At 43.4% G+C, this 18,840-nt stretch overlaps 1 protein-coding gene across 2 annotated transcripts in view; it reads left to right on the top strand.

Annotated features, from left to right (window-relative positions):
• Positions 1-18,840, top strand: part of SLC24A2 (solute carrier family 24 member 2) — a 251,500-nt gene that overhangs the window by 142,807 nt on the left and 89,853 nt on the right. For both annotated transcript variants that reach the window (XM_044265595.1, XM_044265596.1), the window contains exons 3-4: positions 6,420-6,458; positions 9,004-9,112. In XM_044265595.1, the coding sequence (XP_044121530.1) occupies positions 6,420-6,458; positions 9,004-9,112 (148 nt within the window). The remainder of the gene's footprint in view (positions 1-6,419; positions 6,459-9,003; positions 9,113-18,840) is intronic.

Here is an 18,840-nt window from a genome sequence, read left to right on the forward strand (position 1 = left end):
TGATCTCAGGGTTGTGGGATCGAGCCCCTTGTAGGGCTCCACACTTTGTGCAGACTCTGCTTAGATTCTCTCTCCTTCTCACCTTCTCCAACTCACTCGCTCTCGTTGTCTCTCTCTCTCTCAAAAATAAAGAAATAAAACTTAAAAAAGAGAGAGAAGAAATTAGTCTATGTTTACTTAATGATTAACAGCAGCACATAAACAAGATAGATGATGGATGGATGGATGGATGGATGGATGGACAGACAGACAGATAAGGATAGATAGGATGCTGGGAGTCCCTGGGTGGTTCAGTTGGTTGTGTCCAACTCTTGGTTTCAGCCCAGGTCATAATCTTATGGGTCTTGAGATCCAGCCCCTGAGCTCAGCAGGGAGTCTGCTTAAAGATTCTCACACTCTGCCCAGCCCCCATTCACACGCACTCACGTGAGCGCACTCTCTCAAATAATCTTTTTTTTTAAAAGTACATTTAGAATATAGATGATAGACATTCACATGGTGTATATGATACTTGCTCAGAATTTTTTGATAATGGTCTATGATCAATAAAGTTCGGAGACACTGATAATATGCAATTGTCAAGATTTCAGCTGGTCAGTTACAGTGTAATTCTGCATCTTGTAGTTACCCTGTCCCCATGGCCTTACTGGGAATTCCCAAATTGTATTTCTTAAAAATTTTGGAGTAGTTCACAAGAGATGCCCCATCCCATTTGTCTTGAGCAGCTGCCCTCTCATGGGGTGAGCTTTCTTCAGGTTTTAACTGGGACCTTATTTCACTCTATCCAAACCATGATTCAGCAAATGTAAGAAGTACTCATACTGGACATGTTCACAGATCATCTCTGCACAGCCTGGCTTCCTGGATTCCGAGTATCCTAGTTCATCATGTTACCTAATGAGCTCCAGCAGAAGTTGAATTCATCCTAAGCCTGTAGCCTTTCTGATCCAGATATTTCCCTTTTTCTTCTCATAAGCGACATTTTGATAAGTGAAAGTGTTGAGCAGAAACTTGCAGGGTTCCTGGGGTGGGGGAAGATGTCCTTTTGGCTCACAGGTGAGTTCTGCCTTTTCTGAGTTTTCCAACCTCCAGAGCTTCCCTTTCACTTAATTTCTACCCTTTATTTCCATTCTAAATGTGTTTCTTTATTTTTTATTTTTTCAGTGCATTTCCTTTTTTTTTTTAAGATTTTATTTATTTATCTGATATATAGGGAGAGAGAGAGAGCACAAATAGGCAGAGCAGCAGGCAGTGGGAGAGGGAAAAGCAGTCTCCCCGCTGAGCAGAGAGCCTGATGGGGAACTCGATTCTAGAACCCTGGGATGGTGACCTGAGCCAAAGGCAGCCACTTAACCAACTGAGCCACCCAGGTGCCCCCCCACAGTGTGTTTCTTTAAAGCAGAGTTATGAAGTGGGTGTTCCTGCATCCTGGACTGCCACCGCCATCCTTCATTAATCTTTGAGATTCTCACTTTCTTAATGGGCAGAGACACTGGGATAATTACCCAGCAAGCAAGGGTTGAACTTACATCTCTTAGTATTTCTTTTTTTAGGAATTTATTAATCCTTCCCCCCTCAATGTCTTAGGGAATCTGCTAAGACCAAAAAGAGAGGGAAACAGTGATGATTTCACATCTGATTAAGTGGTAGGATTTCTTTCCTTTTAGATTTCCAGGTTTGAGGCTTTTGTACCTTCTAATCTTCCCATGGACTTTGAGATTTATTCACCTTTTTCCAGGAGAGTTGTTTTGAAAGTTATTTGTTACAGCTAAGTGAATTGAAAGAAAAAGGAGACATCATTTCATATTTCCTTGTTAACTTCTTAAACAAAAATTCATTCTTCTCCTCTACCCAACCTTTCTAAATTCCAAGACATCATAATAGTATCAGTTAAGTATTAGATTAACATTTCTGATCACTAGCATGTATGTTTTAGGTCACATTTATGACAAAATAAGGACACTTTTAAATTTGTTTTTATAGACTTTGTTCTGTGCTTCTGGGGCCTCAGCACAATAAATTCTGGTGCATTTCGCAGATCTAGTGAGAGATTATGTAAGTGGTAGAAGTTGATGGATGTTCCTTGACTGTTGTGAGTAATTGCTTATCTCTGATGCTGTGCCACTGTCCAGTTATCTTCTGGATTACGACGTCTTCCCAAGGACCCATTTGATGATGTGATTTGCCGGTGGGCAGTTACTGGTCAGAGTAAAAAAAGGACTGTGTGGTCACCATAAGGCCACACTGTGTTGTGTTTGCCTGATACTGATGTGTCTGAGGTTGAAGCAGGGGCCCGTATATGAGGTAAATTTCTGTGTAAGGTCAGATCACACACTTCGTGGCCACAGAAGTCATTACTCCACTGGTGGTTTTGGAGGTTAAAGGAAGAAAGACAGTGTAAGGGTTTATGAATGGTTGATAGTACTGAAAATGCTTTCTAAATGGGCTGTGTGCTTTTTAATGAGGGTGGGGTACTTTTGAAACACCTGGGAAATAGGTAGCAAAATTCCCATATAGAACTAGGGTTTCTACCAGGGAGATAATGGCATCGTTCCAGTTGCTCAATTTCCCAAATATTTGCAGTGATTAGGGAGGAGGCCAGTTTAAGTTAAATAAAGGGTTGTATTACAGAATATTTTCTTTTAAGTAAAAGATGTATTCCTTATATCCTGGCCTCTTAGATGTCCTGCTTTCATGAATGAAGAGGAGAGTCTGTGTTGATACACCAGAGCCTCATCCTGGGACCCTTGGGGATGCATTTTATGAAATATTTTAAATACTCCTCAAGAACTTCCATGTATGTTCCCAATTGACTTTACAAATTTTAGCTGGCACAACCTTTCCACTGACCACCAGGAATTGGGCATTCAAATTAGTACAGCCCAAATGTGATATTTTGGTGGGTTTAAAATCAAGGGCATTTAAACACAAAATGTATAAGAAGAATGCCAAGATTAATCCTCAAAGTCCCATTAGACTTCTTTTTTTTTTTTTTGAAAGATTTTATTTATTTATTGGACAGAGACAGCAAGAGAGGAAACACAATCAGGGAGAGGGAACAGCAGCTTCCTGGCAAGCAGGGAGCCTAATGTGGCTCTCGATCCCAGAACCCTGGGATCGTGACCTGAGCTGAAGGCAGATGCTTAGCAACTGAGCCACCCAGGATCCCCTAGACTTCTTTTGAAGAAGTTGTCTTCTTTATATACAGTGGGTGAAAATGACCTTGCCACCTGTTCACAATATTTTTTTTTAAAGATTTTATTTATTTATTTGACAGAGAGAGATCACAAGTAGGCAGAGAGAGGGAGGGGGAAGCAGGCTCCCTGCTGAGCAGACAGCCCGATGCGGGCCTCGATCCCAGGACCCTGAGATCATGACCTGAGCCGAAGGCACCGGCTTAACCCACTGAGCCACCCAGGCGCCCACCTGTTCACAATATTAAGGCCAAACCCAAACCCAGATAGTTAGCTAAATAATTTAGTGGTTAGAAATACTACAGGCCTATCAGCATCCACTATACACATCTGGATCTTTTCTTTTTTATCTTTACTAGTTACTTTCAGTGTAATTAAAACCCCTTTGAAGTTGAATTTCTGACATAGTCAGCATCGGGTCCCTAGGACTATGAAGCACCTTCACCCCAGGGCTGTTAAGGACTAAGCGAGGCTGAGTCCATTAAGCATGAGGAATTAGCAGTAGAAGCGGGTGAGCCCCCCAAAATGAGCAATTACCATCATACAGCACGCTTCTCACTTCTTTTACAACAGAGCTAGATAAAAGGAAAGTGGAGGGGTCTTCATGGCCTCAGTTGCCATTTATGTATGTAACAAAACATACATGTTGTAGCCTGATATGTATTCGTGCAAGTTATATGTATTTCTTGCAAGTTACACTTGAAAGAAAACTAATGATGTCAACTTCTGCTGACATTAAACAGTGGGAGATTTTGTAAAGCATTTCAGACGTTGCTCTGCACTCACTGTTTTCTTTGTAGAATCTATGTACAAGGCCTTTTCTCTCCCCTTATTGTGTCTTAGGATCCATCTTGCTTATGAGAGAAAAAGGAAGTCAATAGGGCAGATCTTTTTTTCTCCCTGGCAGACCGCGGGACAGGTTTGATATATTTTTCCCTCCTCAAATATTTTCTTTAAATATATATATTTTTAAATCCAAACTCGCAGCTGGTTACAGTTTTGCTCTCATAAAGACCACCCAGGCTCTTTCCTCCTTTTCATCCTTTTCCTGTGCTATGAATCCCAGCTCATAATTATTTGTCTCCCATTTAGCCACAAGGTGTAAATTTGCTAACTGAAAAGGCGTGCTCTGACAGTTCGTCTCATTGTGTGTCCAAAGGCTGAGCTTGCTGCACCAGATAACTTCCCTGGGGGATTGTTCTGTAAAATGTGGGGCCATTTGTTCAGCTGTCTGATGTAGAAGAAGGGAAAATGAAAGGACCTGCCAGAGAAAAGTGGGATCATACAGTGCCTTCAGAGCAAAAAAGGGAAATCAAAGAACAATTTCAGGTCCACTTCAGTCTCCAAGCACGTTCCTGGGAACTAGGGAATCAGCGATATTTTCTTATTCATGTTTTTAGGGAAGTCACTGAGAGAAAGCCCCAAATCAGGGGAATGGTGAATTTAGAACGCCCAAGGGCTGTGCTCAGAAATTACCACCAGTGGAGGGGCGTCTGGATGGTTCAGTAGGTTCAGCATCGGACTCTTGATCTCTGCTCAGGTCACAATCTCAGAGTGGTGAGATTCAGCCCCGTGTCAGGCTATACACTGGGCATGGAGCCTGCTTGGGAGTCTCTCTCTCCCTCTGCCTCTCCCCTCACCTGTCTCCCTCTCTAAAAAAAAAAAAAATTACCACCAGTGCAGGATGCTTCTGTCTGGGCCTGAGACTTACAGGGTCTTCGAGGACCCATAAAAATGTTTGGAACCAGAAGAAAAAATATATGTTGATATTGACTCGAAAATCTAAAAAAAGGTATCCACAGGATTATTAAATGTTTAATTGAATGTCTACAAATATTTAATATCAACTTCATTAAGTATGAAATTTAGTCTTCTTAAAAGTTACATTATATGTGAAAACAAATTATGGATTCAGTTTCTCACATTCCAAGATCTCAAGTATGCCAGTCATAATTAAACAAATTGCATGTAGCCAATAATTTGAAATACAAAATCATAAAAGGATTATAAGAATCTTTTCCATTTTTGTACATGGAAATGTATATTTTAGGTGGGATAGGGAAGCATCTTAACATTCTTATATAAAGGCATGTGGTAAGACTGAGAAAGAGAGTCTAGGGTTCATGAAGGTTCAGGTCCACACTGTGTACTCATCTCCATATGGGACTGATTATTCCTGAAGACTTGATCACCAAAGACGCTAATGGGGAAGACCAGAGCCTAGCCCAGGAGGAGGGCTACAGTCTGTTCTTGCTGTATGCACCTGTAGTTGAGGTGTGGTGACAAAGATGGTGTGGTCTGAGCATGAGGAAGGTCACAAAGCACCTACACCTCGTTAGAAAGATGGCGGGATACTGTCCTGTTTCTGCCCAAGGAGGGCGCGTATTAAATTGACAACGCAAAGCCAGCCGGTTGGATCATGTTCGTAGAACCCCTGTGTCCCTTTGTTGGAGTTGTGTTCTCTCCTAACAGATGACCAGGCCCTCAGGCACCCTGGTGTTTTAGTCAACCTTTCTCTACTTGTCAGATATTTCCATTTTCAGGATGGAAACCTTGAGGTGGTAGAGGCAGAAAACGTGTGTTATCAGAATTCTGCATGTGATGGTCTTAGTCTTTAATTCGGTGGCTTGACTTCTTCAGGCTTTATTTTATTCACCATACAGGCGATGAATGTGGATTCCCTCCAAAATACTTGGAAAGCAATACTTCCTTGTAATTCCAATCCCCAGCAATAACCACTAATAACAGTTCTGTATGATTCTTGCTGCATTTTTTTCCTTTACATATACTAAAGCATTGTTCATTTATTTTCCTCCATCAAATGACATGATAAATAAGATTTTACTTTTTTTCTACTTGAGCAGTGTATCTTAGATATTTTTACATGTCTATACACATGTACCTACCTCAGTAACTTTAATGACTGCATGGGATCCCATCGCATGGATGGGTCATAGTGGATTGAACTGCCCTCCATTGCTGGGCATTGGGGATGGCCATTCAACTTTGAGAGTTCGGGAGAATGGACCATGGGCCTAAACAAACTGTTATATATTGGCTAGCAGTCTATACCACTGGCCCCCTGTGTTGGATCCTTCCTGTGCAGAAGCAGGAAGTACCCAATCTTTTCTTATACTGATGCTTGTTATTAAATGTAAAACCGACATGGGACTTGTTGTTTATTTATTTCTTTGTCTTTTGTTTTTGCCTTTTTCTCTTCTGCAGTCATCTACGGCCAGGGACAAGGATGAGCAGGCTCTACCGGTAGGAAGCAGTGGCTTTGTCTATACCTGTTCATGTGCCTGTGGAGAGTATGGGACAGGGGTGGGAAGAGGAGGGCTCATGGGCTCAACAAACCATCTTCCCCCTTGGGATACTTAAACGGCTTAATCTCCTGGTATATATGCATTCTCAGTCCTATTGGTGTCAACTGTATTCTGATATTCACTGATATTCAAATTATTTCTGGGACTAGATTTCAAAAAGCTTGAGTTCTTTCTTTCATTTGGCATAAACTTTTATGTGAGTTAAAAGAATGAAATATTTCCAGATTGCATCCCATGGGATGTTGAGCTGATATTTGGGGACAGTGTGGGATCTAATGCTTGATATCTATTTTTTGTATATCTGCATGCCCTTACTTTTTGGTTGGAAATTTCTTTTGGTTCCATCAAAAGAAATGTTGCACGGGACCTATATATTTAATAAATAGATAATACCCTAAAGAATATCCAAATAGATGTAATCCTTTGCCAGTGAAGTTCTCCACAACGAAGTTCTTCCAGTTTCCTAGAATGAGCATAGTAACAGTGATTATGACAAATTATTAACAACAAACACATTTTCCAGTTCCTATCCAATTAACACATCACATTCTGTAACGTGAAAGATGGTGAAGAAATGACCTTCAGAGTTTTTGTGTTCAGCCAGCAGACAGTGGTTACATTTCAACTGAAGTCAAGTCTCTTAGCCTTGCCCCTAAGATATTTTGAACCTTAATCTTCTGGATCAAATATTACAACACATTAAAAAATGTTACAGATTTTTAAGACTGCAAAGGCTGGTAATAAAGATACCTATGACCCCAACCATCCCCCTGTTGTGCTCAGAGCAAAGACTCAGGACGTTCACTGAGAGCCCATGAGATATGCCAGATCTGGTAGTAAGCTAAGGATACAAACCAAATCTCTTGCTTTGAGGAACTCATGATCGGGTTCACAATCTCCTCTGATTCTTCTTCCATCAGAGTTGGGAGTATTTCCGAAGGCATATCAATAATAGTAAAATTACACTAAGAAAGTCTGATGTTTCCATGTATCTCACACTGACAATTCACCCATACTTCAAGTTACCATGACTTTTCACCTTTCCCCAAACATGTGGGCCACAATTGTTAATAAGTATTAAAAAAGTAAGAGACCTTGGGGCACTGTCCAAGTTAGCCAAGTTAACCAGATTTCTTTAGTGTTACACTCAGTGGTCTAATGTGTATCATAAAATGCTAAAGGTGGGTTGGTTTAGGATGTAGCACTTGCCAAATATATTCGATTGTGAAGTCTCTTGGGGGGCCCTGCTTGGGAAGCCCCCTGGTGGGTCTTGACTGTGATGGCATATATTGGCATGTCCCATAATTAGATAGTTGGGAGACTTCATGGGAAATCGTATTTTATTTTTACCTGGCCCTAGAAAAATTTCATGTTGAGATTTTGTATCAAAAGCTCAATAAGCAATTAATTCCTTCGCATTACCTTATCTCGCTCCCTCTTAAATCAGGCTGTCTGTAAACCTCGACTGCACAAAATCAACTGAAGGGGGAGAAAGCAGTTCCCAGTCAGGTTAAAAATCCATCAAATCCTGAGGGTTTAGGATGTCTTTTTTGTAGCTTATTTGCTTTTTGAAGATGCCATAAAAAGAGTTTGTCAGTATCCTTACTCTAGAAGTTCTTTCTTTCTCTCTTCCCTGTCAGTTTCACCTCCTTGGCCTAAGGGTCACACCAATAGTTTATGCAAAAGGAGCCCCCCTCCCTCCAGCTTGGAAGTCAGGAGGTTTTTCAGTAGATTCTTAATAGGAGTTTCTTTCCCTTTAGACTTTTAGTAGAGACCATAGAGCTTCATGAATTAGGACTGTGGTGTCCATGGTAGAGATGGGGTACCTCAGGAGATATTCAAGCTCTTCTTTTGAGGAGCAGGGAGAAAACATTAGCACCTCTATCATTTACTTTCTCTATTATTCTTCATAATTTCTCCTTTTGCAAGTGTTTTTTCACAGATATGTTTACATTTGGGTAGTAGATATAAAGACAGACATAGATACATATATTCATACTGAAAAATTTTAAAGATAGGGCGGCCAATCTGAACATTTTAGAGACCATCCACCGGTTCAGATAACAGATTTTGAGGGAAGCAAACCTGAGATCCATTTTTCTATCCTCCATTTTTTGTCTCGTTTCACTTCTCTGGGACAGTGTCCTCCCCTCTCTAAAGGGAATAATGACTGTATCTAGTTCAGAGGGCTCATTTTGAGACTGAGATAAACTAGTGAAGGTAAGACATTGTACACTGTATGCTAGTACATTGACTAGCCTTTAGTAAGTGCAAAAAAAAAATGGTAACAATGAATTCGTTTAGGATATGAAAAAGCCATTCCTTGGCAGGATTTGAAATGTACGTTGAGCGTCTTTGGTACAATAGTGTGTCATCATGTGACAGAAATCAGTGACTACCAGACTAAGTGAGGTCTTGTCTGTAATACACTCACCTATAGTCTTGGAGAGCTAACAACACTTTTCTCTGGTTTCTCTGCTCAGGCTAAGCCCCGTCTCCAACGAGGTGGAAGTTCTGCCTCCCTCCACAACAGTCTCATGAGGAATAGCATTTTCCAGCTCATGATTCACACCCTTGACCCACTGGCTGAAGGTAAATGTCAGGCATGAGTTGGGGAGCTCTTGTTGGGGGGTGGGGGGAGAAGGGTGGAAGAGGATGTCAAAAAGGCTTCTTTTCAGAAAACATGTTTACGCTCCCGTCGTACAAGCCTGCCACTGTCTTTGAGGGGAGCATCTGCCAGAGGAAGCCCTGGGCCTGCTTTATCTGCAGCAGCTCAGTTCACAATTGGAGAGTGTTGTACCAGGAGTGGGACCTAAGGTCTGGGTACTGATTCTGTCTTTTGTTGCTCCCAGCATAGAGTTTGTGAGGAGGCGGAGAAGACAAAAAGGTTTTTCTCCCTCCCAGCTGGAGGGACAGCTCTCTTTCTTCATCCCTCCCAAGTTCTAAAATGACGTTGTATTTGGAAATTAAATTGTGCATCTTTCAAAAAGAAATAAGAGAACTCTATGACATAGGACCATGAATAATCTAAGGAATGATGTTCACTGTAGAACGTTGATATTGTCTTGATTCTTTGGCAGTTGGAGGGTGGTGGGTGCATCTGAGGAGACTTCTCGAAGGTAACTGCTTGGGATCAGTCTCAAAAGGCCTGGTTCACCTTCTAGGGAAATCCTATAAAATATCACAAGGAATCCGGTATTATGCTCTGTTATGTTTTACTGATTCACAATAAAGGCAGATACGTCCTGTTTCTTAACTTGCAAAGCTGTCCTAAAATTTTAACTTTCTAGTAGGTAGATATCTTATGTGTCCAAAAAATACCAGAGTGAAGCTGCCAGCCAGGGGAGCAAGTGTAAGCTAGTGTGTTCTCCCTTCATCTCCGGACCTTGTAATTGGGCCTGACGTTACATGGGGGCCAACAGGAATCGTTGGAAGAGCATGGCCTGGGACACATGGGATGAGATTGTCAAATCGTGTCACATATATCAGAGCTCTTGCCAAGTATAAAGCTTTGCTGAATAATTTCAAGGGTACGGGTCATCAGGAGAGTCAGATGAAGGAAAGAACATTTGGAGACCTCAAGAGTGGCTCCCCAGGTCCTATCTCTCCTCACTAAATACTCAACTCTCACCCAGAATAGTAGGTGAGGATCATGGGGTCCTCTATCACTGCACAGCATTTTGATGATGAAACATCTCCATTTTATACCCCCAGAGAGTTGTACAACTGACGTGATATTCTCCAAGGAGGCCTACCTCATGGACCCTGAGTCCTGTTTACTAGAGGTAGTCTTTACTACCTAGATCATTACCCTTTACTCAGAGGCCCACTAGATGAGGGACCCATACCTGGTCACTAGCCTTCTTTCCATCCCCCTGGGTCGTCCCACCAACAGCAGCAGCCCAGAGAACAGAGTAAAGGGATGGCAGGCCAACTTCCTCCCAGCCACTAAGCAGCTGTGTGACTTCGGGACACTTAGAGTCTCTCTAGTACTTGGTTCCTTCATCTGTAGGAAGAGTTACCTTGGTCTCACGCTTTACGGTTGCCAAAGCATTTTCACACCTGTGAACTTAACGCTCCATAATTACTTCTCATAGTCAACGATGGATACTAATTGCATAAAATATCTACCACCCAAGTAGATCTCAAACAGATCTCCTCTCGTGCCAGCTGTCGGTTCTGAGCCAGCCTCGTCGCTTGCCGGCATTCCCGTGGGGCCTTCCTAACTGGTTTCCCACTGCCTCCTTGCCTCCTCCTCCGCAGGTTTTTCACACAGCTCCCCAGGTAGTCCTCTTAAAAAGTCAATCAAATTATGTCACTCCTACTCCAGTGGCTTTCCTGTGGCTCTTGGAAGAATTGAGAAATTCTTCTCATGGTGCATATGATCTGCCTCTTTCTCCACATTCAGTTTGATTCACTTTGCCTTAGTCACAGAGACCTTTCTGTCTTCAGACAGATACTTCTTTCCTGCCTCAGGGTCTTTCTTTGCATGAGCTCTTACCCAGAATCCTTTTCGTTCTCCCGCCCTCTTCTTCTTCCCCTGCCCATATTTCAGGAGGCTGTCTACAAGACACTTCCCAACCACCCGGTATAAATCAGGGCCCCAATCCTCATCACTGAGTCCCCTTTGTCCTTCTTGCTCTCATTCTATTTTGTGTGATTATTTGTTTATTGCCTCTCTCCTTGAGGGTGTAGTAAATTTCTAGAGAACTCTGTTTTATTCACTAGTTTCCCCTAAACTCTAGCAGAGTACCCAGCACAGAGTAGCTGCTTAAAAGAAAGATTAAGCGGCATGGCCCATGTCAGGCTTTTGACCTGATAGTCACAGAATTTCAAAGCCCTCTAAAACCCCACAAATTGTATCTTGGTTGTTTTGAGCCTCCATCTTTTCCACTCCATCACCCTGAAGGGTCATATGAGAGAAGAAAAGAACCATTGTATCTGCCCCAATGTGATTATGAGTAGGCAACTGAGTACATTTATTTTTTGCAAGGCCACATTAGGAAGTAATTAAGAGGACAGACTCCAGACCCCACCTCACTGGGTCTAGATCTCAGCTCTGCATTTACTAGCTGTGTGACCTTGGACAAGTTACCTAAGCTCTCTGTACTTTAGTTTCCTCCTCTGCAAAATCAGGATGCCTACTTCATAAGGTTGTCATAAGGATTAAAGGAGTGAATATACAGAGAGTATTAAACACATTCTCCGTAGCAGATCATAAGTACGATCCACTACAGGTTTGGAATTATTCTATTTCATTATTTTGAAAAATGATGCATCCATATGATTTTTTTTTTAAGATTTTATTTATTTATTCCTTTAAGAGAGAGAGACAAAGAGCACAAGTCAGGGGAAGAACAGAGGGAGAGGGAGAAGCAGACTCCCAGCTGAGCACAGAGCCCAACGCAACACTACATCTCACTACCCGGAGATCATGCCCTGAGCCGAAATCCAGAGTCGGCTGCTTAACCAACTGAGCCGCCCAGGCACCCCTGATTCTTTTTAATGTAAAATATCCAAAAGTCTATGATTTAAAAAAAAAAATCTCCCTCCTCCATCAACCTCCCAATTTTTTCCAGCCCTCCCCCCAGTTCTTTCCAGAAAAAACTGCACAGTGACCCATTCTGGGGGCTCATTCCAGAGATACTCTGTGTTTCTACAACTGCGGGCGTGCGTGCGTGCGTGCACACACGTGTGTCCTCACCCCCAGGTCCCCAAAATCTAAATTTCTCTGGTGTTTGTCTGGGAGAGTTCGGATCTGGGTAGGGCTTGTTTTCGTTCTTCCTCTTTGGTTGGGGAGGTTATGCTTTGTTTCTGTGAGATAAGAAAGAGTGAATCTGGGTTTGTCTCGGAGTCGGGCCATCAGTGATTTTCCGAAACACCTGGCCCTTGTGGGGCCGTGTGCAATTAAAGTGTTTGTTCCTGCTGTAGCAAGATGTGCCTTCCAAATCCAGCGCCTGCTTTCAAGGTGAAACCTCTCCCTGAAAGACGGGGAGCGCTCTGGTGGTGTGAATCCAAGAGAATGAGGAAAGCCATAATCAGTTCTGGACTTGGGTGATTAGAAAATATGGAAAGCACTTCAATGCTTTAAAATTGCTCCATAGTGTGCGGCCAAGAAAACAGATTGCTTTGGTATTTTTCCCCCAAAATTCACAATCATTTTCCGTTCCAAGAACAGCCCAGAAAAATTAACCCACGGCTCTCAGAAATAGTCATCTCTCTTTTCGTTTGCATCTACTCGCTTGAATTCACAAGTCCTCGTGCCAAACTGTCACCTTTTAACGATACAGAGCCCGCTGGTTACATCAGTGGAGGGCTTGAACGCCGCTGAGGCTTCCCCGTTACACTGAGAGAGACCCCTTGAGGCTCCTGGCATCCACCTCGGTGGGCACTGGTGTCTGGGTCACATAGTCAGTGTTCACAAAGGCAAGTTTTCAGCTTCCTCGGGGACCGTCATCCAGGACGGATGGCTTATGAAAAGACCTTTGTCCCTTGGTCTCATTGGTGCCTCTCTCAGGTTTGTGTCTTCCGTGATCCAGTGACTGAGCTGTTGTCTTAGCTGGCGTCCGTGTATCTGAGCCTGAGTTACAGATCCAGCAGTTACGTATCTATTATTCCGTGTCTATCAGAGCACCCAGGGTGCAGGTGGCTTCAAGGGCCTCTGTATTATTATTGCTCGTGATTTCCTGGATCAGCAAACTGGGCAGGGATTGGCAGGGTGATCTTCTGTTCCCTGTGGAACAGTATCCATGGAGGCTATTTGGTGTTATTCAACTAGTAGATGAGCTGGTTAGAAGGTTCGAAAGGGCCTCACGCTCACATCAGTCACTTTTTTCCTAAAGATTTTATTTATTTGAGAGAGACAGAGAGCATAAGAAAGAGAGAGCACGAGCAGGGGGAGGGGCAGAGGGAGAGGAAGGAGCAGACTCCTCACTGAGCAGGGAGCCCAACGTGGGGCTCAATCCCAGGACCCAGGGATCATGACCTGAGCCGAAGGCAGAAGTTTAACCAACTGAGCTACTCAGGCATTCCACATCTGGCACCTTTGAAGGCACAGCTGGAAAGCTGGGCTCAGCTGGACCCCCCTGAGTCTCCATGTTGTCTCAGGGCTTTTCTACATGGTTGGAAACAGTGGCTCAGGGTTCCACGAGCACATCTTCCAAGAGGCCCAGGGATAAGCAGCAAGGATTCCAGGGACCTGGCCTGGGAAGTCCCCAAATGTCATTTCTGCATGCTACCAATCAAGCAGTCACAGAGGCCAGCCCAGACTCTAGAACAAAACAAGGAGAATCTATCTCTCAATGGAAAGACACCCAAGAACTTGAAACCTTTGATCAAATCCAGTCTGTTTCAAGGACACATCTCACTGACCACTGATTGATTTGTATGTTGACTGGTGTGCTCTAGTCAAACCAAACTGTGGGGAAGGGACAAAGCCACCATCAACCTGCCTTGGATGAAGGTTTAGTTCAAAACAAGATGGGGCAGTTCCCTTCCAAGGGCCACAAAATGAACAGGATATTGTTCATGAAAGAAAAGAATCTGCTTATAGCTGACATAAATGGTTGGAATAAGGAATTTGTTTCTTTCATAAGAAAGCCCTAGAAAGCTGACATTATCATATTGGTGGGGGTGGGGGTATCACAGAATGGCTGTCTGAATTGATCTTTCTAATACCATCAGTGTCTCATATTGATTTTCACATTTTCTCGAAACAAGCCGTTATATCTACCCAGATATACATCTTTATGAATCTAAAATAAGGGTGCTGGCTGTAGGACTTTGGGATTGGATAGCTTCTCCTATCCATTTGTCTAAATGATAATGCCGCTAACTAATATTTGCCGAGTGCTTACCGCGAGCCGGGCCCTCCATGGAGCAGTCTACCTAAGCCATCTCCTGTAACCCTGACATTAGCCCTGCTCTGTCATTCGGAGAAGGACACTGAAGCGTAAAGAGGCCGCCTCCTGCCTCCCCAGGCGATACAGGCAGCCAATAGTAGGGCCACAGTTTGAACTACATCTGCCTGACTCAAAGTCTGTGTGTGTGCTTCTTGGGTTACTGTGCTGCCTCGTGTAATGTCATGTCTGACTCAGCATTCCCTGATGTCATGATATAGACCCCAGCCTAAACAGCAGGCCCTCTGACCCATCCCTGGACCAGTCACACTTGGTTCATAAGATGTGAATTTCCCACATGCCTGTGCAGCAAGGCCAGTCTTGGCCATGGCTCCTCCCATCACAGTCCCACGCCTTGAGAGCCAGCCACTCTTTGGGGGCTGGCTTGCTTTCCTCCCTCAGCTGCTGCCCAAGTTCATGAGTTACTGTTGATCTCCCTGACCAGGACAATATACGTAATACCCTACCCAGGAAAAGGTACCCGTAGCTAAGTCTGCAACTGCAGGAGAGCCCAATGAGTGGGGGATGGAATGGGGAGACCGATGTGAGGACAAGGCATGTGGAAACCATTAGAGTCTGGTTATGTAGCAATGAGGTCAGCCTGTGGTCCAACAGTCAGACTGCCTGGGTTTGAAGCCTGGCTCAGCCTCTTGCTCTGAGACCTCAAGGCAGCTTCTCACCCTCATTGGGCCTCCGTTTTCCCACTTCTAAAATGGGATAATGATAGCACCATCAGCACAAGTTTCTGATTTGTATTTCTCCACCTTTCAGGAGTTTGGTTTCTTCACCTGTAAAAGAGAATGATGGTTCCACTATCAATACAGAAGTGCCCCCAAATCATTACGTCAGTGTTCATTGAGTGTTAGCAGTGACTTTCCAGTTAAAAGTGTGTTCCGTGTCATGTAATAGAATCCAGCTGCAGTGGCTTAATATAAGAGGTTTCTCTAAGGCTTTATTTTTTTTTGGAGAAGTTTTCGGTCTACAACACTATTGAGAGGAAGGAAAAAGATTTCCCGTAGACCACTTACCCCACACACACATGAAAATCCTCCTTCATTATCAACGCCACTCACCAGGATGACAAATTTGCTACCGAGGGTGAACCTACACTGACCTCACAATCCCCCCAAAGTCCTTAGTTCACCTTGCGGTTCCTTCCTGGTGCTGTAGATTCTAAGGGTTTAAGCAAATGTATTATGACATATATCCATCATTATAATATCAAACAGAGTATTTTCTTGCCCTAAAAACTGTCTGTGCTTTGCCTGTTCATGCTTCTCATGCACACACGCGCACACACACACACACACACACACACACACGGCAACTGCTGGTCTTTTTACTGTCTCCATAGTTCTTGCCTTTTCTAGAATATCACAGAGTTCAAATCATACAGTATATTATAGACTTTCCAGGTTGGCCTTAATAACTTTTTAGGGTTTCATTTCTCTGATTTAACCAGAAGCAGTCCAAGCTGGCCTCACAGCTCTTCTCCCTCCAGAGCTTGTTTCTCTCCTCCTCATCCTCAGAGGAAGGCAGCTGCTCCCCTCCAATGCCCACCTACCCCATCTGTATTCTGGGAAGAAGACTGCAGTTGTCTTTTTTTAATCAGAAAAACCTGAGTATTCCCAGAAGCAGACTTCCACTTCTGTAACACAGGTCACTACAGATCTGCGTGACCACCCAGCTTACAAAGAAGCCTCCCCCAACATGGAACTCCATGTAGATCCCAGGAAAGGTCAAATGTGTTCCCCGTATTCTTCCTTTCCCTGGTAACCTTAATCTGGTCTTCTTGGCTCCCTGATTTACAGAAAGGAGAGGTGACCTTTCCTTTCTTTCTCCCTTTTAAAGGGCTCTCTGTTGACCCACAAGTCCAACTTTTGTCCAGTGGCCCTGGATCCTTCTCCAGAAAAGGCATGCCCCCAAACCCACCATCTAAGAAGCCCGGGTGAGATCACTCCCCACCTCTGCTCACCCATCTCACCAACGGCAAAAGCTCTAGTGCAAGTCATGACCCTAAGCCCCCTGGACCCTGGCCTCCCTTCCTTCAGATCAGCCTTCCCCTGTCACTTGACCAGAGAGGCCTTATTCAGTCAGCCTTTGAAAAGTAGCAACACCAAAACAATGGTGATAAATCAGTTTGGGATCTTCCTTGACCCACTTTATTATTTCTCTGTACCACTCACTACCATGAATGTATTTATTTGTTCTTTGCTGTCTATCTCTCCCTGGTATCGCAGATAGGGCAGGACACGGGGCCCAGCACACATATGGACCCCACTGTATAATTGTTGAATGCATTAAATGAGGGCTTGCCTTTATGGTTTTCCTGCTGGAGAGTTCTATGTCTATAGCCGTGTAGACTGTCTTAGCCCATGTCCCGTCAAAGGGCTCTCTTCTGTCGTGACTGACAAAGTCCTCGTCACTTGAGGTCTGTCTCTGTAATAGTGAAGAGCAGTCATTTGTGCCCCCTGCCTCTCACATGACACGGACTTGAGGTAGCTGCTCAGTCAGTATTTGCTGCATGATAGAATAAATCTCCCTCTGGTTCTGCTGGGATTGCTGCAGTGGGAAATGTTTGCTGTCTGTCTCTCGCCTTCTTGGTGAGATCTCCTGTCCCCTTCTTCTGCTTTTCTTTCCCAGCTCTTGGTTCTCCGGTTTTGCTTCCTCTTCTTCCTCTTAACCTACCTTTGGTTCTTTTACTAATTGCATTCGAGGGACGTAATTTTATACAGTCACAGAATTAACCATCACTCCGAAATCCTAAAAATTTTATTGGCTGAGTCTTTGATTCATTTTACTGCATCAAACACCTATAAAATAGCATCTACCCCATCACTGCATGTGAAATTGTGTGTGAGCGGAAATCCCAAAAGAAGTTCCTCATTCAATCTCCATGGGTTCTAGGATCACCTTCTACAAGTCCAGTAATTTTTTCTTCCTTGTAGAACTTTAAAATTTGATTTACATTTTTTTGTCACAAAAACAGTTTTATTATTAATGGCAAAATCTAACAAAGGAACGCACCTGATACCTTGGCAGTACCAAAGAAATAATACTTGCCCCATGGACTGTCATGGAAAGGAAGGATGATTTCACTGTCGGGCCTGAGGCAGTTTAGAGCAGCAGGTCCCCATGCCTGCTCTGCCATTCCCTTCAGGCTGTTTTTCATGACAAAATCTTCAGAATCCCATAATGAGATGTCTGACCAGACACTGTGCTCCTACCTACCTTATTTGCTGTTAGAAAGACAGACAAATTTTCCCCATTATAAATTCACTTCACGTTACCAGAACCAGCCAACCTATTCACCTTACATCCATTCAGACCGGTTCAGGGAGTGTCCTGGGAGACTGGCTGCTGCCTTCCTGAAGGACAGTTTTGCTCCTTCCTTCCCCCCTCCAGTAGCCTTTTGACAGCCCTGTGCCATCTGTCCCATGCTTTATCAGTCTGGCTCAGGCAGTGGGAGGTGAGCAGGCAGCTTTGGTGACCTGAATTCCAGGACATCTCAATTGTAAAAGCCTCACAAATGAGTAGCAAATACTTTTTTTTTTTTCACCATCTTCCTGCATGGGTTTTCAAACTTATTAAAAAAAAAAAATAGCAGTAGAATCTTTGCTCAAAAGAATTCCCACAGGGGAGAGTAAAAAAAAAAAGATGTTTTGAACTGTTAGAACTGCTAAGGGTTCACTCAGGTCAAATCCTTTTAGCAATGTGCCTGATTCAATAGCCTTCCTCTAGAGGAGTGAAAATCAACATAAAAGCAATAAAAACAGCACCTATAAAATGCAACAAAACCATCAAGTACCCAGCATTAACCCAAAAGAAATGTTTAAGAACTTGATAGCAAAAACAATAAGTAATCGTTTCTGAAGAACATAGAAAACCCAAATAAATGTTGACCTATTATAAAGATATGAGTTCTCCCCAAATTAAACTCTAAATGTGACCCAACCTTAATTGAAATCCTGAAAAAGATAGTTCACGGGACTTCATCACTTGGCTTGTAAATTTATATAGAATAAGTAAGGGGAGCCAAGACACTTTCCATGAAGAAAAACAAAAAGGGAGAATAGGCCCAACAGAGATCAAAATGCAGCTTTGAGATACTCTGGTTGAAGTACTTGGGCAGGAAGGGGGAGAGGCTAGACCCAAGGCAACTGGGGTCTCCCCAGGGGACAATCCCTAAGGAATAGCAATAAGATGTGAGAGCCACTGTCCCATGGAATCTGTTCATTGTTCTAGGTGAGGCACTCTGGGGGATAGGAGAAGGGCTTCTGGAGGCACTAGAGCCATTTATTTGAAGGAAGAAGGCCCTCAATCCTGAAGTGATAAAAGTACACATCACTTGATGACAAGTGTGGATTCATGAACCAAGTGGGGAAGCTATCTTGGGGCACACAGAGTGCGGAGCACAGTGGT

The sequence above is a fragment of the Neovison vison genome, chromosome 9, assembly GCF_020171115.1.
Source record: "Neovison vison isolate M4711 chromosome 9, ASM_NN_V1, whole genome shotgun sequence".
In the NCBI taxonomy this organism is placed as follows: Eukaryota; Metazoa; Chordata; class Mammalia; order Carnivora; family Mustelidae; genus Neogale; species Neogale vison.